General features: G+C 38.9%; 1 protein-coding gene across 1 annotated transcript in view; it reads left to right on the forward strand.

Moving 5' to 3' along the window:
• Positions 1 to 23,705, forward strand: part of CFAP73 (cilia and flagella associated protein 73) — a 551,824-nt gene that overhangs the window by 245,508 nt on the left and 282,611 nt on the right. Inside the window, exon 5 of the mRNA XM_044068437.1 lies at positions 13,131 to 13,352. Coding sequence (XP_043924372.1) covers positions 13,131 to 13,352 — 222 coding nt within the window. The remainder of the gene's footprint in view (positions 1 to 13,130; positions 13,353 to 23,705) is intronic.

A 23,705-nucleotide genomic window follows, 5' to 3' on the forward strand; every position in this document is an offset into this window, starting at 1 on the left:
GCTTCCAAAGCTTCAGAACACCTTCCACACACTCAGACTGTCAGGCAGCACAAGCTGAGCTGACTAAAAGACAAGTTTGGGTGCCAAGCCTTTCAGAGCTTTACTGCTGCTGAAGAGTAAGCTCCCCTAAGATTTTCGATGATCAACAGTCAGCTTGGTGTTTGCTGGGCAGATAAGTTCCTTTTGGAGGAAAAAACTTCCATTTTCTAAATATTGTTTGTGTTTTATCACTTTCCTCTTTAGGGGTGTTATGTTAAAGCTAGGAGTTTTGTGTTTTAATAGACTGTCATGAGACTGCATTGTACTTTTAAATGAGAGTACTCTTTTTTCCTTTCAGTATAACAGTTGTGTAAAGTAACTGAAAAACATTTTTTTCTTTGGGAGAAATTGTGTTTATTTTACTTTTGGAGGTCTGTCAAAGTGGCATTTGCTGCGTGTCTTCAGCAGCAAAGAGGCACCATTTTTATTTATTTATTTAGCTAAGTGTTTAAAATGTCCAGCTTTCTATATTGGAAAAGCCACCAGGTGATTAAAGGAAAAGATATATGAACATTTGTTGGATATAAATAAAGGTAGACAAAAAATAAAGATAAATAAAGGTAGACAAACTAATGCTTTATTTATACATATTGGTATACACAAGGGCCATAGTTTTGGGTTTTTGGTGATTCAACAGATTTATTCTGACCCACAAGGGAGAATTGTACCTGAGCATTTAGAGATTTGTGAACTTAAAATAGCAATTACGTTTAAATGCTACCATGGCACCAGGATTAAATGAAAACATCAGTATTATTGTATTTTAAAGTTGAAGAATTATGAAGGTTTTTAATATATGTAAAAATTGCTTGAGCTTGCTTTCTTTCTTTTATTTGCAATGAGATTTAATAGGTAATTATTTAACCAATTAGGGTATCTGTTAATTGCTGCTTTTAATTGGACTTTTATTTAAGGGAAGTATTTTTGTAATTGTTTGTACTGAAGAAGTCCCTAACAGGCATTGGGACGAAAGTGCTTAACTATTTTAAAGTATAACAAAGTGGATTTCCAGTTTCACCTTCTGATGGCTGCATCTTCATTTATTTTATTTTATTTTATTTGGTCAGTTTGTTCAGGTCAACGTATTTGGTTCTCTGGGACTATTGCTAGAATGTGCCAATGTTTTCAGTGGGGAAACACTGAGGTTTCTCAGTCTCTCAGAAAATACTATGAGCTTTTGTTGTTGTTGTGTCTTTCGGCTTTTCCCGGTTAGGGGTCGCCACAGCGGAACTCCGGTCCGCTAATGATTGGCAGTTGAATTTTACGTGCTGAGTTGCCAGCCCTAATGCACAACCTTCAACGAAGGTAGTCCCATTCACTCATGTCTCCACAGAACACGCTCTAACTGAGAATCGAATGGGACAACGTCTTGCTATGAGGCGACAACGCTACCGCAGCACCACCACCGCGGATAAAATACTATGAGCTTTTACAGAAGGAATTTCCAAAACTTACACAAATTCCTTCTGTTGTGTCTGCTTTAGAGGATGTATGTGTAACTGAATGCAATTTTCTGGATAGTCAGCCAGCTGCACCTAAAAAGACAGATAGGATGTATAAAATTCCTTCAGTCTTTTAAGTTTTTATACACTAGTCCCAAACCTGGCAAAGCAGCTATTAGCTTTAGTTGATCCCATTGCTGCTAATATTTAGTTAATTCATATCCTAACCTTTCTGATAAGGATGGGAAAATTATTGATAATAATCGGAAAAAAGTGTATACTTCTGCAACTTTGATATTCAGAATTTGAATTGTCATATGTTAAAGTTTGCTCTAATTGTGAAAGTATGAGGACTATCTTATCTGCAGTTTCTTCTTTTGAGGAAAAATTGGCTTTAAATAACTCCATTCCTTCTATTTTAGAAACACTAGTCATTGTTTAGAGTGTGTGTAAGAATCTGTTGATACTTTTTCCAGAGCTATGGCCACCAGTACTGTTTTAAGGAGGTTTTCATAACTGCATTCTCAGAATTTCCCAGATGATATTAAACATGAGATTTTAAATTCCCATTTTGGATAGAGATTTAGTTTTTGGCCCCCTCTGCTGCAGAAGTGTTCAAAAGTGTGATGAAGAGCAAGCTGATCCAGGGAATCTCTAAGATTTTTCAGCCCTCCATTTCCAAATTTTCTAAGGGATTCTCTAACTCTTCATCCAGTTTTTGCAAAAAGTAAAATAAACCGTGTCAGCAAAATCTAGGTAAACAGACTTTTAAGAAGAAATATCAAGAGGGATACCAAAAGGAACCTTGAACCTCCCAAAACCAAAGACAGTCCAACAAGTCTGAATGACTATTTAGGAGACCTTTTGACCTCCTCCCACTCTGGTCACTTTTTTTGGTACTTTTCCATTATACCCCTACCAGTTCGTGATGCTGTCTGCGGTTCTGTATTTTGCCAGTATTTGCTCATTGATGCAGGACTGACAATGTGTACTGTTGGAAGATGTAGACTAAGAAGGAATTTATATGTTTTTGTGTATGTGATGGTATGTTTAACAACGTTAAACCCCTACCACGTCTTCGCGGTGTTGGCGGTGCTGTGTGTTGTCAGAATTTATTCTTTAACACTCGACTGACACTGTGTAGAGTTCAAGGAAGTACACAAACAAGAAATTCATATGTTTCTCCTGTATGTAACACTTTTAATGAATGTAAGATAATAACAGCAATCAGTACCCATCAATCACATATCATGAATGGAACAGGGAGCAGAGGGACATTTAAACGTTGTTTTAACACATTGAACAGGGATCAGTAAGAGGAAGTAGTCTAACTATCAGGCATGAAAGTCACATCTGTAGATGTCATGAATGGAACAGGGATAGGAAAGACATTTAAATGTTGTTTTAACACATTGAAAAAGGGTTAAGGAAGAGGAGGTAGTCTAACTAGCAGACATGAAAGTCACAATGTCATGTAACATGGCAGCAAACATTTATCCTTTGCCATGCATGCGACGCCACATTAACTCAATCAGTAGGACTGTAAATGTTGGTGGGCAGTCCCTCTTTGGCATTTATTGCGCCACTTTGCAGTACCCCACAGGTGCTCCACTTTTTGTTTATGACACCCAGTGTCTGGATCAACGAAGTTGTAGGAGTGATTCACAGTGAAATGTTGGTATCCTGCCGATTCCAACTCTTCAGACTGATATCCTCTCCAGCAGTCAGAGAAGATAGTGCTTCCATCCTTTACATTTTCCTGTATTGCAGACAGTAATGTTTTTGCAGAGTGGTCAGGGATAGCCACAAGGAAGCATTCACTGGTTTCCCGACACACACCTCCAAAGACCCATTGTGGGAGGCAGAACCCAACCTACGTTAGCTTTCCTTCGGGTGAACAAGCTTTCATCAATCTCCACCACTCTGTCTGAGCCACCTATTTTCACATTGGGACGACATAACAACTAATGGGCACATACCTCTCTGAGGTAATTATTCCAGTCCACAATAGTGTTGTGATTAAGTTGAAGCTGTGCTTCACAGAACTCTACAGATGTCAACTCTAGACACCATAGATAAATGAAGCGAACGGCAGTTACAAAAGGGATCCAGGATCCATAAAACCAGGTATTTGTGCAGACACCTTTCTCTTCACAGCAGGAACGAAGGCTGCATAGCCATTTGATGTTAGAGGTACATTTCAACTTCATCTGGTGATTATTTGAACAGAATCTGTGTTTGTGCAGAATGCCTTTTTCTTGTAGAAATGTAATAGCTGCTTCTTCATCTGCTGGCAAATCCCACAGCGTTACAACCATGGCAGTCATAATTTTGACAGGTGATATTACAGGAAAGAAAACAAGAGATGTGATTACTGTTTCACATGCTTGTAAACGGAAAGAAAAAGTGGGAACTTGTATGTGTGACATATGGCTTAAGAACACCGTTTTTTGCTTTTGGATTAACTATGTATAAACAGAACGTTCAGCGCCTGGTACGGCTGTCAGTGTGCTTTTCAGGTTTTATTTTTAGAAAAACTGCTATCACAACTACATAATGTACAGCAAACATCACTACTGACAGTGGTTAGAAACTTTCATACATGTACTTCTCAGAAAGTTAAATTCCAGCAAAACACACAACATACAGGCAAAATACAGCACCGCGGACTGGTGGGGGTATAACGGGAGAGTACCCTTTTTTTCTTTCAGAAATTCTGAGTCTCCATTTTTCTCTTTACCAGCAGAGAGTTTCAGACAGATGGGTTCTAAAGATCATTCATCAAGGTTTTAGACGACAGTGAGAGAAAATTCCTCCTTTCCAGGGGGTCATTCTTATCCTCCTGATCAGTTTTGATATCATCAGTTCTTCATCACATGCTGTTTCAAGGAGTGATAGAACCAGTTCCACCTTCCCAGGTGGGGAAGAGATTTTATTCATGGGTTTTCTTAGTCCTAATTTCTGTTCCATCCTTCATTAAATTAAAAGGTTGTGTAAAAAGACAAAAAAGTAATGTGTGTGATGTGGGAAGCACAGGATGGGTGGAAAACGGGAGCACTGGAGGATGTGTGTGTTGGGGGAGTGAAAATTCTGGGCACCGTTTCTCCTAACTCCAGAATTGTACTCAGATTTGTTGCAATGTATCATCACTGCAACTAAATACCAGTATCTGTGAATTTCCCCCTGTAACAATGGTCAACATAGTGTGGTAAACTGGCTTGTCATAATGTAGTAGCATTGTAGCTCCAGTTCAGTCTATGTGTACTACTAAAACTCTGATGCATGAACTAAAAGGTTGCTTAGAAGAGCAGAAGTGATAGGGTGATATTTGGACTGGAAGTATCCCGGGGCCCCCAACTTAACATATGCTGGAGGCCCCTAAAATGCTAACACTGGCCTTGACCTGACCCATATTGACTACCTATTTTTTGCACAAAGTATGAATTGATGAATGACACAAACTCCACAAAAGTGTAATAACAACAGTCCAGATGACAAAATAATATGAATTGCATAATAGTCAATGACATATTACCCACTGGCTGGAAAATCACCACCCTAGTCCCCATTTTTAAGAAGGCTTTGGAGAGCTGATGAAAAGTATAGCCGTACAACTACTTTGTCTCCTTTCGCAACACTTTTTCACAGTATATTTGCTAACCAATTATAGGACATGTTGAAGAATAATAAGCTGTTTTCAGTTATTCACCATGTTTCAAAATGTCTGCTCCACAGGTGTGGCCATTTTGATGCTATTGGAATGATAGTATAAGGGTTATGATTGTTCTAAATTAAGTATGGCCTTCTATATAAATCTGTCAAAAGCGTGAACCACCAAGACATTATTTGGCCAACTGAATCATTCATGATTAGCCATGAAGTTCTGAAGTGGATCTGTTCTTCTCTGAAAAGAATGAATTATGCCACTAATATGGGGACTATTTTGTCGTCCTACTTCACTGCAATCTTGTGGACTTCAGCAAGGTTCCATTACAGGCTGATTATTTTATACCTTGGTTATAAATACTAATATGCTGAACATTTTATCCTGGGTAACTGCTTATACTGGGGGTATAACTCCTGCATGTTTTTTAGTTGACTTGTGTGTCATACTGCAGCTACTCAGTCTTTTTCCTCACTTACCTAATGACCATGCCTGTAATATAGATAGGACCTGCTAGAAAGACAGGTATGTGTTTCAGAGACTACCCCTTCTCTGCAGCAGGCTCCCCATCCAGGTGATGTACAGTTCCTCCCTAAACTAATTCAAGTGCAACTTAGACAATTGGATGGGGAACAGTAAATTCATCTCTGGTTTAGCACCTATGTCTCTAATGGACACAAACAGCCCATAAATGGTTTGTCTCCCAGGCCCCTGCTTGTTAATGTTTCATCTCCCAAGCCCCTGCTTACACTTATCAAGGGTATCAGAACTCATCAGAGATTTGGGATGCATGGCTAGGCTTATAAAGACCCTTGTGGCCATTAGCCTAGTAAACACCTACGACCCTATGAACCATCAAGTCCTATTGGATTACCCATCCATTCCCCAATTAGATCCCTCACATGATGTGCCAACAGCCAGTCGGTTGCCAGCAATCATCCAGGCTGCCATAAACAATGGATTTTTTCCAAAAGCTCAGCAGGTCCACTTGCTGGTAGCTGAGCATCTCTTCCCTGTAATGGCAGTCCCTACATGGCTATGAATGCTTCTATATACTGTCATTTATGTATGCTTGGTGGGCAAGCATTCCTGGTCCACAGTCCCCCCATCTATCCACCGCTTGTGCACCAAAAGCCTTCACATGATGGTTGCAGTGCAGAAGACCAAAGCTGCCACCACTTGCATTCCAAAATGGACAAACTGACATTGGCCACTCATTCCCACCTTCGCTAGCTGGTTCTTTCATTTATTGAATCTGATAATCAAACCCAGGTTTTCTGTGTCACAGTCAGGGCATTATGTCTCTGCTCCATACAATAATGCTGCAATCTGATTTTACAAAACTTCAAAATCAGACACAGTAAGAAAGTATAGTAAGAAGCATAGTAAAAAATGTCCTTTTTAACTTCTCTGTCAAAGAATTTATTTTGGAATTCAGTGATGTTCTCACAGAGTAGATAGACAATGTTTTTTTATTTGGTTTTATACATTTGAAATTCATCCCATATGCTGATAACACTTATAAGGCTGTCTGTCAGAGATTGTCCATGATCTGATAGATTCATATGTGATTACTGAGATAAGGATTTTATTGTAAAAATATTGTTATTGTCCATATTAATATCCTTTGGCTATGGGGGAAAAAAAACTTCAGAATTTACTGGCTGTTTATCATTCCATACCTAGGTTTATGGTTAGGGTTCCCTATTACCCACGTCACTGCTTACTGTATAAATTGCTGAGACATCCACATTAAACAAAATCAGGTTACCATTAGGCCAGTTTTACAATGGTATCATAAGAAGGTTTAGACAAAGAGTATTTCATATTTTGTGAGTTAAATATGATGTTAACATAAAGTTGCCTTACTTTCTCATAGTAATTTCCATTAGTTAACAAAGTTAATGAACAACATTTTTATTTATTTATTTTTTTTATTTATGCTTTTGTTGGCTGGGTTAGTCCGACTAGGTCAGCAGCCTCTTTTAGTGGGAACCCAAGGTAGTGGTATTCTTACTGATTTAGGAACAGTTTGGCTAGGGCATCAGGGAACTTTACCCTTGACTTTTCAACACAAAGGATGATAGGAAGAGGTTGGGGTGACAGACATGTGAGCAAGCAGCAAAAGGAGAGCTGCCATGATGGATGATGTTGACTCTGAGGATTTGATTTCAGCAGAATTTATTTTTGAAGAGTGCTTTTACAAGGGAAGAAGAAATGCGATCACAGTAAACAGAAGTAACAACCCTCCAGTTGGGCTCCAGTTGGGAGGGTTACCTGATGATGTTTTGCAATAAGTGATGCATCCAGCTGAGCCAGTGGATAACTCAGAGTGATTGAGGGGAGATGTGATGAAGAAACTGGATGCTAACAATGAGAGAGAGAAGTTGTGATGGAAAGTGAAAGGGATTTAATATGTGCCAATGGGAAGGAAGGAGGAGGATGGTTTCAGTGAAGGAGAAGTGGAGAAAGATAAAGTGGCAGCAGTAGACATTAGCATTAAGGAAAGAACATATTTTACAGTGGCAGCAGAGGCTGTAAATATGAAGGGAGTACAGAGAGGAACAAATGGACAGTTATCGGAGGAAGAAACTGTGAGTAAGGATGCAAGTCTAAACTAAATATTCCTTTGGAATTTGGGACAGTGTAGTGGTACCACTGATAACAATGGCTCCTGATATTAGAGCTTCTGTTCTATTAGGTAAAGAACCTTTTTGTGGCTTAAGATTAAAAAAAATGGAAACATTTTGATTGGGTGTATCAAAAAAGAATGGGTCACCCTTGGTATAAGTATTTTTTTGAACACAGAATGCAAACAATAAAAACAAGATAATTGTGCAATTAGGTCAAAAAATTAAAGAAAAGTGACCTGGAAAGATATTTGAGAGCTGAATGTGAGACTGTCAATGATAGTACGAAAAAAATGAAAGATAAAAGAGAGAGATACATGAACTGTGAGATGGGAAGCAATAGGGATATTAAAAAAGGGCAAAGGAAAAGTGAAGCATTTGGCAAGTGCAATCATTATGTCAGGTTGTGGAAAATTACTGGGGGCAACCAAAGACATGTTTTATGTGGGTCTAATGAACATTTAATTAGTGAATGTAGTAACAGGACTTCTGAACAATGCAGGGAACAAGGATATGCAATGAGGAATTATGTTGTGGAATGTTATTAATGCGTTCAGAAAGGACATTAGGGGATGGAGTATGGGGAAAATTAAGTGGAAAATTTCAAAATGATTGCAATAATGTACATATAAATGCTGAAACTGAAAAAGACACTTCTAAAAGTGATCGGATGTTGAATAATGTTGTGAGCAAAGAAGAAATTGTGTGTTGTTTGATGGTGGAAAGAAAATAGAAGGTGAAGTAAATGAAAGCACAAAGAATTTACAATAATTAGAATGTGAAAAGAATGAAAATGCCAATGTGAATTTTCTCAAAAATATATATAGTAGACTGTAAAGTGAAGCCAGTGGTGGTTAGGGAGAGGCGCACTCTATTGTCAAAACAGTGAGGGACAAGAAACGAAAACTTAAAGCAATAGCATTTAAGGAAAATAAAAAGGGAAACGGATAATCTAAAATTAGTATCGAAAAATGTGAACAAGATAATTATTGGCATGAGAAGATTAATTGTATTACAATGGTGCAAGAACATAAAAGCAGATATAATCTGCCTGTTAGATAGAAAGTCAATGGACAGGTGTCAGGGACAAGTGAAGTTATTGTGGGACAAAAGAGTGATATTGAATTTGGGTGTATAACAATGTTCAGGGATGGTAGTTATGTTTAACCATCCTAAAATTAAAGTGTTAGATCATGTTGTTGTTGAAGCAAGCAGTTTGTCTGTGTTGGATATTACAAAGGAAAAAAAAAATCTGTTTTCAGTGTAACTGATGCATATACAGATGTTAATAAACAGGGAAGAACTGTTTAAATTTTTGAAACCATATGTAATTGTAAATATGGATGCAATAGAAATAGCAAACATACTACTGCAATATGAGGAAGAAAAATGTAAATGTTTGAAGTTTGAAATGAAATGGAGAGAATTGTGTTAAGAGAGTACTGGAAAGAGAGGGCAAAATGTTCTGGGAAGATCATAAGTACAGTTACTTTTTACAGAGCATGGTCAGAATTGTGGCTGGCATATAAAACAAATTATAAAACAGTGTATATAGAACAAATTATAAAACAGTGTATAAAGAAATTAAGAAAGAAAGTTTAAAGAAGAAGAAAGGGCAGTATAACAAATTAATCAAGGAAATGACAAGTTCATTAGATAGAAAATAAGGAACATATATAGATAAAGAAAGGAAAACCTATGAAGAAAACAGGAGAAGAATACTTATTAAAGAGGAAAGTACTAGATACAGGAGAGGAAGGAAGAGATATCATTTTTCTAGGTAAAAGTTTTAAAAAACAGTATATGATGGAAAATGTTCAGTACAGGAAAGAAACAGGATAGGAAGACAAGCCTCAGGATTCAGTAACGCCTACACTAAGTGTACACTGTTCTAAGTGGACGACAACTCAGACATGACTCACACCTTTTTCCTCCTAATGTTAGTTTTCCTACTGATTTTCATGCTGCTTTAAATATCGACAGATATTCATAAAGGTTACCACAAAGTGTAGACTACATGCACACTTAGTGTGATCTTTCTGAGTGACTAGAAAGCACAAAAAATGTGATAAGAATGTTCTTAAATACATATCTTGTACACGTAGTGTAGGCTTTATTGAATCTGGCCCAAGAAAAATAATTAAAGCAGTAGTATGCTATGTTTCTGATTTTTAGAAGAAGGAAGATGTAATAATTAGGGAAGATTAGGAAGTGAAAATATTGGTGAAGTAGAAAATCAAAATTTTTTATAGTAAATTACTTTGGAACTAGTTCTAAGAAACATTGACATGAAGTCTGCAGCAGGGGCTGATGGGTTACAGTATCAATTTTATAAGAATATAATGAAAGAACAAAAAAACGATTTTAAAGAAATTTAATGAGTGGAAAAATAAAAGTTTTGAAAGTGAGGAAGTATGCAATGGTGTAGTAAAATTAATTTGGAAAAATGGTATTGAGCTGATTTGAAAAACTGGAGACCAGTCACACTGCAAGTAATGATTATAAAATGTTGATGATAATTCTGCAAGTTAAGGTTTGAGGAGGTATTCAGAGATATACAGATTGAGGGAGTTTATGGAATAAAAGAATAAGAAGTAGTGAAAGTTATAATCAAAGACAAGGAAAAAGTATGGATGTGATATAAAATATCTAATAATGTATTGCATAAGCAGTTATGGGATATTTTAAATGCAAAGCAATAATTATTATAGTATAATTATCAACCATGGGATGGGTATGGCCAGTCCCTAACAAAATGACAGGTACGTGTCTTAAAGATTATCCCTTCTCTGGAGCAGGCTTCCCAATCATGTAAAGCAAAGCTCATTCCTAAAGCTCTTCAAACGTAACTTAAACCAATAGATGGGAAATCACAAATGTTCCCCTGGTTTGGTACTTGTGTCCCAATGGACAGGGACAGGCTGTGAATGACTGATGTGTACAAGCCTATATCATAATTCCTTGGGGTATTGAACAATATTTTGCTAAATTTGGGGTAAGCTTGGCTAGAATTAAAAAAAAACCTTCATTTGAGCAGACAAGCTAATAGGCACATGGCGTTACTTTGAATTCTGTCTGTTCAGAGCACTAGGAGTGAGAGTGAGCACAGCAGGTGCAGTACATTTCAATGCTCTCTAGTGGTTAAATGCAAGACATGTAAGCTGAGTAGGCTTCAGAGTTTCCATGCAGCTTGTAGAGGTTCCTGATCCATCCCATGTTCCTGTATTACCATCTGACAAACCTGTGAAGCTGCATACCATCCCATGTTCCTGTATTACCATCTGACAAACCTGTGAAGCTGCATACCATCCCATTTTCCTGTATTACCCTCTGGCAGATCTATGAAGCTGCATACCATCCCATGCTTCTGTATTACCATCTGACAGACCTGTGAAGCTGCATACCATCCCATGTTCTTGTATTACCATCTGACAGACCTATGAAGATGCATACCATCCCATGTTCCTGTATTACTATCTGACACACCTGTGAAGCTACATACCATCCCATGTTCCTGCATTGCCATCTGACAGACCTGTGAAGCTGCATGCCGTCCTATTTTTCTGTATTACTGTCTGACAGACCTGTGAAGCTGCATACCATCCCATGTTTCTGTATTACCATCTGACAGACCTGTGAAGCTGCATACCATCCCATGTTTCTGTATTCCCATCTGACAGACCTATGAAGATGCATACCATCCCATGTTCCTGTATTACTATCTGACACACCTGTGAAGCTACATACCATCCCATGTTCCTGCATTACCATCTGACAGACCTGTGAAGCTGCATGCCATCCTATTTTTCTGTATTACTATCTGACAGACCTGTGAAGCTGCATACCATCCCATGTTTCTGTATTACCATCTGACAGACCTGTGAAGCTGCATACCATCCCATGTTTCTGTATTCCCATCTGACAGACCTGTGAAGCTGCATACTATCCCATGTTCCTGTATTACCATCTGACAGACCTGTGAAGCTGCATACCATCCCATGTTCCTGTTTTACCAGAAATGTGCAGATCTGCATAGTTTGTTTACAGTTTGTGGCATAAAAATCCATGTTTAATTTAGCAGTTGCATGGTGGTTGACATCTATGAAATATTCATTACAATGGGAGATGGAGTCCCCATTCATAACAGCTTCACCAGTCAAAGTTACCGCACTCCTGAAGAAATTAATGGCCTTTGTTTTGCAGTGACAAAAGCTTTTCTCTCTCCAGGTCAAAGGGCAAACATCTCCTAATATATAATTTTTTCTAAGTTATTTATTACTGGAACTTTGCATCTGAATACTACTACATTTAGTGGGTTGCTTGTCCTAGAATATTTTGCATCACAGAACAATTTACACACACACATACACACACACACACACACACACACACACACACACACACACACACACACACACACACACACACACACACACAGATATATATGGAAAGAGATACACACATTATTACAGTTCAGAATTTTGCCCTTACCTTTAAACTTATTTTTACTTTGATTCCTCTCTGACCACTGAGCCTCTCCCCAGATGTTCTGACTTATTGTTCTCCACAGGGCCGCAAAACCCACTGCACATTAGTACCCCCTTTATCAAAGGTTAATATTGGCAGGAGGGGACTGGGATTTTTACACTATAGTCCTGAGCTCCTCATTGTTTATGCCCATAGACATTTAAGGGGAGGGTGATGTAAATGGTGTCACATCTTCTACAAATAACATAACCCTCAACAGCCCTGCCCCCCCACCCCCCCCACCCCCACCAACAGAAATTGTAAGATTACCTGGAAATGTGCTCTGCTCTCCATATGAAGTTTGATATGGTGGGCTTTAATCTTCATTTCAATAATACAGGCCTTTTTTTCCATAGAGTTAAAATTGGTAGGTACATGTGGTGAACAGACTAGTAGAGAGGAATATAACCTATCAAAAATGGGGCTTGACAAAAATGTTGCATTCACTGAAGTGAATGGCAAATTCTATTCCATAGGCACTACAGACATAAAACACAGCTGTGATGAAATGCTGTGCCTTTCAACTGTACCATTTAAAATCCATGTGATAATACTGGTATTTTTTGTAAAATTTCAGTTTTTGTGGAACATATTTTGGAAGTATTTGCCAGCATTCAGATCTCTTAGTGCATTGTTTAAGTATTTTTATTTTATTAATATGAATTGTGAATCAGGAACACTGATAATATAGTAATATGACTCTGTAGTGATACCTACTGATTATATTTAGTAATGTGAAATAACAAGCTATAATTTCAACTTACATTTTTAACAGTTTTCCTTAATGTTTTAACATCTTAACTTCTTCACAACTGCTGTTTCCTCCAGTTTCATGAGATACGGGATGTGATTGACAGGTTTGATACGCTGCTAGCCACCCATGAAGCATTGGTGAAGAAGGGCACTGAGAACCAGGAAGCTGTCGAGAAAGAAAAGGCTCTGCTGCATCAGTTTGTGAAGGAGAAAAGCAATGAAATTCTAAAATACAATAATGATCTGGCTGATCTTCAGAGTAAAGTGGACCTCACCCACGAAGAAACTCTCAAATGGGTGAGCAAATTCAATCAGTCTCAACAATTTCCATTACTAGTCTGTCTCCATACACAATGGACATACCCTTGTCAGCGTGTAACAGCAGATCATACTGTTGATCAGATAAGTGCTATAACCTGATCCAGGGTGCGTAGGTATCCTAAGAAATGGGAGGGGATTTGAGGATTTAGAACAGTAGCTTTATTAAGACATGTTCAGTGCTTTTCTAGAAAAAAAGATTATTTCATTAACTTAACAAGTAGCAACCTCTTAGGAATGATTGTACTGTACAGAAAGCTGACTTGTACATTGGTGAATGAAATAATGCAAGCTATGATAAAAATGTATGCAAGGTGTGATAACAGAACAACTAAATGTAATATTAGCAAGTAAAGACAGAGTATGGGTGTGCCATAGGTGCTCTTTAGGTGTGTCTTATGGGTTTTTCTGTTTGTTTTTTTTTCTTTGTTGTGTTTTTAAGAGTCATTGCTCAATGCAGTGGTTGTTCATTAACTATACGCACACTATACTTGGACTCCAAGAGCAAAGCATTCTTGATAGAAAGTACAGAATGAGTCTTTTTTTCTGATTGCTCTTTCAGCAAATGGCAGTGACCCTGAAATAAGTAAGGTGAGGGGGACAACCCTTGTGGGAATCCAGGGAAGCTTGACCCTGCAAAAACATATGAGTCTGAGCAGGGAGTAAGTATGATTGAGTGGACTGTGTCCTCTAATACTGTTAGATCGCTTGTTAGAGCGCTCATTTTTCAAGCAGTGGAAATTGAGGTCATGTAGTATAATCCTAAGCTTATATATAGAGTTTGTACAATAGATATGAATACATAGTTCACGTGAGGAGTAGCTGCATGTATTTCTTTACTGTTTCTGCAGCTGTTAACATGGAAGGATTGAAATAAATATATCTGATGTTGTCATTTTCATTCATTCTTCAACTGATGGGTTCAAATCCGAGACCCAGATCTGACTCGGCTGCTTCTACCAGATCCTCAGAACTCTAAAGCTCCTCCCCTTACCCATAATGCACCATCAACCTAATGTACCTCTGATCTCATTTGCTGCTATTAGGTATCAGATGTGGATCCTTAGCTTTTGAACATTTATTGGATACTATCCATATCTCTCCTTTGTAGTGAGTTAGTTAATTTTTCCTTGTTCCTTTCTTCTTCATCCTTCCCATAAGTTAGTGAGTTAGATTATTCTTTCCTATTTTTCAGCTACCATTGTTGGTACTTCTCTCTATACCATTGATGGTATCTCCCTGTACTCTTCTGAGTACTCTTTCTAAAATTGCTGGTAATTTTTCTTTTCCTTTCCTTTTCTTATTTCTTTTTTATTTTTGAGCAGTTTTGCATAGCAAGTTGGTTGTTGCCTTTCTGCAACTTGTTGTGTGAGAGTTCATCTTTTTGGTAAGATGTTGGACAAACCCTCTGGGTTTAAAAAATGTGTTTCCTATGGGTACAAGCTTCCAAACTCAGAAGCCCACAGGAAATACTTGTACTCTCTGGGTCATGAACATCTTGAATTGGACTGTGCAGTCTGCTCCGGTTTTAACACCAGAGCCTTAACAGATTGCAGAAGTAAATTAGTTTTTAGAGGCCTTTTGCCTTCTATATCTTCTTTGGTTGCTGGGGCTCAACCTCCCCTCAAAAAAGACACAAAAGTAAGGCTGATTCTTTGCCTAAAGGTAAAGAATCCTGAAATGGGTCTCCAGACTGATCTTTGGCATCAACTTCTGCTCCTTCAAAGGAGCCGAATGCTAAAGTTCATAAACAATTGAGATCCGTCTGTCTCAGATTCGACAGTTCCAAAAACAAGGTCTCCTCATATCCTTACTCCTCCTCTTCTGTTTGATCAAATTCCATCCAGGGTTTCTTCTCCCTTCCTAGATAGGTCACCCCAAAGGCACTCTAGGCCTCCATCCACTACATCTTCTCTTCTATCCTCCACAAGTATTTCAGAGGCAGATGTGGCAGGATAATGAGGAAGTTCTGCAGAGCACAGATACAAATGGGACTTCTCCTGGCTCTGACCGCAACCAGGCCTGTGAGCTGACATTTGTCCTGTTCCCCTATGGTATCTCCTTCTCTGATCCAACCATCTGTTTTGGAGCCTTCGATTGTGATATCCCTGGTGGTGTTAATTTTGGATTCTAAGTCTATTTGCTCTTTGACTCCGATGGTTACCCTGAGCCAACTGGCACCAAATACTTTGGAGGACTCTCAGAGCCAAAGCATACACCAGATCCTGGGGTTTGGAGTTGACTGTGAAACTTTCGGAGCCATCTCTTCCCTTTGGAGCCTCGGCACTGAATAGCACAGGTCTGACTCCCTCCTCAGGTGGAATGCTAGTGTGATGCAGAAACTGATGTTCCGAAAGGTTCCAGCTTTGGAGCTGTCAACTTCTGTTTTCCCTAGGCATTCTGCCTTTGAGGATGTGGAAAGGATTTTCTCCTTGACTAGAGAATAGACAACCCTGCCTCATACTGTTCTTTGCTCTGAGCCTTGACCATCCCTTCCACTAGGACAGCAAACCTGAACAAGACTCCAGCTATTCCATCAGAACATTGTTATCTCTTTTGACACTTCCCCAAAACACCCCAGTGAGGAAGTTCCCTTGAAAGAGGATGTGTAAGAAGAGGCACTTAGATTCCCCCCAGGAATCTCTCTCAGAGGACACTGAGGAGGGGTCCCCCATATCACCACCTCCTGATGTCTCCTCTGGAGACATACAAGAGCTCCAGAAACAAAAACATGGTTGGTCTTCCGACACCCCCTCCCAGGAGGAATTGGTGATCCTGGAGGCTTTTGTGTCTGGCCCATCTACTTCTGGCGTGACCCCCCCCCCCCCAACATCCAATGAGCTCATTAAATTGGTCTATCAGCAAGCATGGAAGGAGCTGACACTGTTGAACCAATATCAAAAAGATCAACTAAAATTCTAGCCCCCCCCCAAAGACCATGCACACTGAAGCAATGGAGTATCAACTGATGCCATGGTTGTGGCTGCAACTACAAAGAAAGAACTAGCAGAACAGAGTTCTTATCTTCTGTCCATTCCCCTAATAGAGAGTCAAGGGCATTGGACAGATTTGGGAAGTGTGTATATGTGTCAGGGACCTTTGCCCTTAGATCACTGAATTACTTGCCACATTTTTACCATTTTTGATCAAGGAGTTTACCAAATCTCTTTCTTACCAAATCTTTCTGGGTCCACATCATCCAAGAATAGAAACAGGATCTTCTTGCAGCTGGCCACTCTCTTATCTCAAATGCATCCATGTGGTTGATCTCCCATGCTGTAGAAGGTACCTCATGGGTGGCAGGTTATGGCATAGCCATCAGAAGACATGCCAGGATGCACTTTTGTGATGTTCTGGAACCATTTAAGTCTTTGTTCATCATTGCACCCTTTTACAGATCTTCTCTGTGTGGACCCAAGGTTAAGGGCATACTCTCCAGGTGTAAACAAGAGAGAAAGACACTGTCTGCCATGGGTGTGCATTTTTCTACCCCTCAAAGACCCTTCTTTAAGAACCAGTGAGGTGGAACGAAGTTGTGGTTTAATAAATCCCAGGGTCCTTTCCAGGATTCATTTGGAGATCGTTCTCCTAGGGGCAGAAGGAGAACTCTAGTGGAAGACACTGTCCTCACAGCAGAGGTGCTCTGCAGAACCAGAGCTTTAAAGATTCTTTCTCAGATAGGGCCTGTCAGCTCCCTGAAGGTAGACCCAACTGTCCCTCTCTGGAGGCAGTCAGAGGTCATTTATCTCTGCACCAGAGAGCCTGGCTATCTATCACAAAAGATTTGTGGGTGCAGAGATTTATATCCAGAGGTTATACCATATCATTTCCCTAGCCCTTGTCACAGTTGTGAGAAAAAATCCCCAGTGTTCCACCCAGTCAGAGGGAAGTAGCATCTCTAGAAATAAAAAAGCTGCTAGAAAAAAGAGTCATCCAGTTTCTCCCTGCAAACCAGAGATGATCTGGAACTTATTTTAGATTTTTCTTAGTGCCAAAAAAAGACAGGTGATTTGAGACCAATTCTGATCTCAGTAAGTTGGACCAGTCTGTCCAGTATACAAAGTTTTGGATGGTCACGCTTCGGTTCAGTCCATTTTGCCTCTGCTCGAAAGGATGATTGGATGTGCTTGATAGAACTTCAGGATGCATACTATCACATCAAAATGCAAACCACTCCAGGGGATACCTTCACTTCCAGCTGGAAGCCAGTCATTACCAGTTCAGAGCACTACCCTTTGGTCTCACACAGCCCCCAGGGTGTTCACCAAATGCACGGCAATAATTGCAGCTCACTTGAGACTGCTGAGATTCCAATTGTTTCCATATCTAGACAACTGGCTTTTTACTGCTCCAACCAGACATTGGATACTACAGGCAAGGGGCTACCTGCTTCGGTTGTGTTCTTATCTAGGAATAACAGTCAATTACATCAAGTCTCAACTCTCCCCAACACACAAGTCTGGAATTCATAGGTGCTCATTTGGACAGTCTGTCAGATAGGCTCTCTTTCCTCCAATTGAATAAACACACTGCAGTCCCAAGTCAAGAAAGTAATCCATAATGCTTCTCTTCCAGCCCAGATAATACTACAGACTTTAGGTTCCATGACAGCAGCAATCACCCTTATCCCATGGGCCAGGTTCCATATGAGTATCTTTCAATGGACTCTGTCGACTTAATGGTCCATTTTCCAACATCCATTATTCACACCAGTCAAGATCACTCAAGCATGCAAAAGATACCTTCTATGATGGATTCATTTGAACGAGCTGCAAAAAGGCTATCCCTTTGTTCTTCCCCTACCTTAGGCCATTGTGACCACAGATGCCTCCCAGATCAGGTGGGGGGGCACTACTTGAGAAGGACAGTCCAAGGTACTTGGCCGCCCAAAGACACCAAGATGTATATCCATTTCCTGGAAATTAGAGTTGTCCTTCTAGCATTGCAGGCCTTTCAAGACATTTCTTCCATCTGGAATGATTGCAGTTCAGACAGACAATATGTCTGTAGTTTGGTAAATCAACAAACAAGGGGAAACCAGATCTTACCTTCCTTGTTGAGAAGATATGAGAGTAGGGCAATGGACGGTTTCTTCCAATCGCTTTCTAATTGGCAGTGCATGTTTACAGGAAATCCAGTGTGATTGCAGATAAACTAAGCAGATCCATTCTGATGCCTCATGAGTGGTCTCTCAACGTTGTGGAATTTTCCATCAATGGGACCAGCCATGCTGTGATCTATTTGCCTCTCCCTTCAACAACAAGTGCAGCAGGTTCTTTGCCCTGATCCCTCCATTGGGGGTGTCACCAAGAGACGCTCTAGTTCATGATTAGTCCTCCAGTCTCCTTTATGCATTTCCACCCTTGCCACTAATTCCCAAGTTTCTTCAGAAAACAGTTTTGTTAAAGAGCACAGTTATCCTTATTGCCTCTTTTTGACCTCATCAGATTTGGTTCCCATTCCTCTGGCCTTATCTTCAACATCCACCCTGGATTCTGGATCCAACTCCAGACCTCCTGTCTCACCTGACAGGCATGACTCATCCAAATATAACAGTCCTCAAGTTGACCGCATGGTTTCTTCAGTTCCAGTGATTGCTAGACAGTCCAGTCTATCCTCCCTGGTCACATTTTGTCATCTTCCCATAAGGCTTCTACTAGAAAGATTTATAAGAGTAAATGGAAAATGTTTGTCTTTTGAGCCATTAGCAAAGCTTTCAACCGTTTTTCAGCATCTGTGCCACTGATACTTGAATTTGTATCTTCAATTTTTAATGAAGGAGATAGTATCTCAACTATCAGAGTTCAGTTGGCTGCCAATTCTAATTTCAATCTGGGTGAAAATAACTCTACTTTAGCTTCTTCTAAACTATGCAAGGCCTTTCTCAAGGGAGCTTTTTTTCTCAGACCTCCGTTAAAAGATCCTACTCCTCCTTGAGAATTAAATATAATACTTCAGGCCTTAACCCAATCTCCTTTTGAACCTTCAGCCAAAGCAGACCTTAAATTTTTATCTTGAAAAACAATTTTTCTAGCTGTTATTACATCAGCTAGAAGAGTATCTGATCTCCAGGCTCTATCCTCAAAGCCTCCTTACCTGAGTTTTCATAAAGACAGAGTGTCAGAATGAACAAACCCATCCTTTTTATCTAAGGTAGCTTCTGAGTCAAATATAAACCAGGTCATTAATCTCCCAGTTTTCATTACCAATTTTTCATATAAAGGGGAGTATATGTTGCACCTTTTGGATGTACATAGACAATTTTGTTTTTACCTTTATAGAAGTAAAGACTGTAGGATATCTGACCAGTTATTTGTTTCCTTTTCTCCTACCAGATTAGGTAAACCAGTATCTAGAGATACATTGGCCAAGTGGTTAACTGCTTGTATTATCATTATCTATGGTAAATTAGGATTATCTTTACAAAATCCTCCTAGAGCCCATTCCACTAGGTGTATGGTGGTTTCTTAAACTTTTTGGTCCAGAGCCTCTTTAGATGCTATTTTTACATTTACAACTTGGGCTAATCCTCACATTTTCATTGCTCATTACAAGTTAGATTCCAGGAACAGAGCGGCCTTTGGTTCAGCAGTGCTCTGGAATATCCTTCCATAAGGACCTGCCAAGGTTACAGTAGCTAGGGACTCTGTCCTATTAGTTGAAGAATGAATGAAAGTAACAACATCAGATAAAAAAGTTATATACTCACCATAATGTTCCATCTGTGTTGTCCATTTTCATTCTTCCTCAATTTCCTGGCCACGTACCCCCTCCTTTTGCTTTTGTAGAGATCTAAGAGTTGTATAGGAACTTCTGTCCTTTTATATCTAGGGGCAGCAAACTCAATCTGAGATACGTTAGGTTGGTGGGCAATATGAGTAAAGGTAGGAGCTTGAGAGTTCTAGGATCCGATGATCTGGCAGAAGTAGCTAAGTTGGATCCCAGTTGAGGAAGAATGAAAATGGACAACGCAGATTAAATGTTATGGTGAGTATATACATTTTTTCTACATACCTGACACCACTGGAGCTGAAACTCTCATTTATTTCTAGCACAATGTGGTAGTCAGACCTCCTTGCCACTCCCACTGATGAATTTAATGGAGTTCTTTTCCTAGCAGTATAGATCTATCCTGATGTAGAAACAAACCTAACTGCATTGCCTTTTAAGAGGTTACCAGTCTAACTAATATTAATGAATTTTTGGGAGACATGAGGCGATTATTACCATATCTAGAGACTAGAATTGTCTTCATGTTGATTAGGATAGTATTTATTTATTTGTTTCTTTCTTTCTTTTGCTCATTTATTTCATTTTGTTCACCAAGATCTGCAGAGCAGGTTGTGACCCATTTTAAGAGGAGATATGTGGAGTACAGCTTTAGAAATTGTAACAGGAACTAAAATAAAGTAAAAATGTAATAGTTAAAACAAATTAAAGCATAAATGGCATCAGGTGATTGGCACAAGCTACATTAAAAACTACAATTAAATGCAGCAAATTCAGGTGCAATTATTAGGTACTAATATGATAATAATGGTGAAAATAGTATACAGAAACAATAAGTAAATGCTACAGCAGAAACTGGGTATAGACATATAATCCCAACATAGCATCAGGTATCACTGAAGGAACTGAGAATGTACAGATGAGAGAAATATAAAAATATGTACAGACAGTAATAAAATGATAATCTGACATGAAGGACACTTATAATTGTAACAAGGTAATTCATATGTATAATGTAAACCAAATTTACAATAGAAACATCTTATAATAAATTAATTTGTCTCAGTAGCAGTAGTAAACACATCAAACAGAGGCTAACAGGACATAAATCAATACTTGTGTAAAAGACATTGAGGATAGATTAAAGACAAAGATATGGGGGAGGGGAGAAAAGGTAGTATAACATAAAAGTAAGCCTAGGTAGGAAGGTATAGGATACAAAAGCTAATCATAGCTGGGGCAGTGTATAAGGACAGAATCAGAAGAGGCAAAAGGTGAGGTAACATGTTGGAGAAGAGAGGAAATAAAACAGATATCTCAGGTCATTGTGCAATCAACAAAATATATTTTTTTCCAAATAATGTGCCTTAAGAGTGGCCCTGAATTGGAAGAAATGGCAGATGTTTCTGATGATGAAAGATAACATAATTCCATTTGGAAGTATTACAAAACTCAGTGATCAGCCCTTAAATTTACTTGCAGTCCTTAAGAGTTTGAGCATATCTGTCCCAGAAAACTGCCATTCCCTAGGAGGTATGTGTCAGTACCATTCCCATTACTTTATTTAGGTTACTGCTGCACTGTCTGAGAAGAATCTTTGAGGTAAACAAAAGGTACTTGACTGAAATATTCATCCATGCAATGGAATTCAGTACTGGATTATAATGTATACTCACTCTAAAGTTGATAAAATATGCAATCATTATGTTTTATGTATCGTCTTCAAGGCCTGCTGAGGTGGAACAATAAAAGGAGTGGACTCAAGCAACAGCTTAGGCAGTAGTGTAATCTTATATTTTTGTTATTTAGAATTATTCTTGATACAGATGAGGGCACTCAGTATTTGGTGACTCGGCTTGCCAGTATGTTCCATATGTAACTGAAAGGATACGTTCTGGTCAGATGCAAACCAATGTATTTCCAGGATATAACATCTCCTACACCTTTTGTAGGACTGATATAAATGTGAATAGCTTTGCTTTATTTCACATTCAACAATAATTGCCTGCATCTCTGCCAGTCTAAGACAGGAGAAGCCATTCTGATGGGTACTTCCTAGGAGATAAATGTCCTAAGCAAGATGGAGGAGTATTGTGCCATCTCAATATGGAATGAGTGGAACCTTTCCAGTATATTCATTCATCCAGTTGGTATAGGATAAAAAATAAATGAACCAGAAGAGATCCTAAAGGTACTTCTGCATCAGGTTTATAAGAATAAGTGCTGCTGCTGTTTTCCAAGATCACCATAGCATCATATCTAAACAAATAGATGTTTAGTTTACCCATGCTAGTACAAAGGTAGCAAAAGACTCAGAAGTATATTTGGCAAGTAAATGTAGGTGACACAGAATGCCAAACACTTTACAAAAATCAGAAAACAACACCCCAGCACATTACTCTTCATTAAATTTATTTAATTTATGCATGTGATTATGAGCCTATTTATGACACTGTGAACAGCACTAGTGGTCCTAAATTTTTGTTGCTCAGTAGACTAATAGATTATGTTCCTGCTAATGGGAGCAAGTCTGTAGATATGGGTTATGTCTACAAAGTCACAGAGGGCATGGTAAGTAATCTCTTGGATGACTTTCAATAGTGACTGAAAGTTTGCAATGTTTTGTAATAAAGTTGCATGATAGGGACAGGTCTATATCACCACATCGAATGGTGATAAGTTAGAACGCCCTTTGTTCGAACTGAAAAGTCTGAAAGCCCTAAACTGTGAAGTTACAGAATATTGATTTTTTTCCCAGGGAAAAAAATCAGTGGGCCGTCTTCGGGGCTTTGCTATTTCCTCCACTGTAGTGCGATCTCGGGGTTGGTATATTTAAGTAGGGTGTGTGTGTTAGGCATAGCCCCTCATGTTGGGGGGTGTGGAGTGGTGAAGCCTCCCTACTTCAGTTTGTTTTAAAGTTGTGATTTTTTTTTCACAGAGCAGCGATTTTTTTCTCTGGGAATAAAATTGCTATTCCATGAGTTCGCTGTTTAGGGTTTTTGGACTTTTAAGTTCAAACAAAGGGCGTTCGATCTTATCACCATTCCATGTGGTGATATAGACCCGATAGGGACATGTCCTTTTGTCCAATGGGATGTAGTGTCAAATTTAGTATGTTTAAATAAGGGGAGTTGAATAGCACACCGCCCTTCTTCCACTTAGAGCAGGAAGTGTGCCCTTTGTAATAAAAAAAAAAAGTTCATCTTTATTGCTAACAAAGTAACAAGTATTAGTTGTAGATTTCTCAGAGGAAAACTTTGACAAACTTTATATGTTATGCTGAGACTGATCATACATATCAGATAACAGAACAGTCAAGCACAGCAAAATAAATGTATTTACTACGAACCAGATAAGGAAAAGGGCACATTTCCTTACCTAAATACTTTTGAGATTGAGGTAGAAATTAGAGTGGCACCAATTTTGATTGAGTTAAAAGAAAAGTTTGATACCTGGTTTAGTGGCAGAAAATGTAAATAGAATACATTGAAGTCTATGTTCCTTGAAGGCCTTAGTGCCTGAAAGCAGGAAAGTAAATTTATGAACTCAGAATTGTGAGCTCCTCCAGCTATTGAGGATTCAAAATACTAACAAAAGGATGAA

This window comes from Protopterus annectens, chromosome 4.part0 (assembly GCF_019279795.1).
Source record: "Protopterus annectens isolate FY-2018-M chromosome 4.part0, PAN1.0, whole genome shotgun sequence".
Classification (NCBI taxonomy): Eukaryota; Metazoa; Chordata; order Ceratodontiformes; family Protopteridae; genus Protopterus; species Protopterus annectens.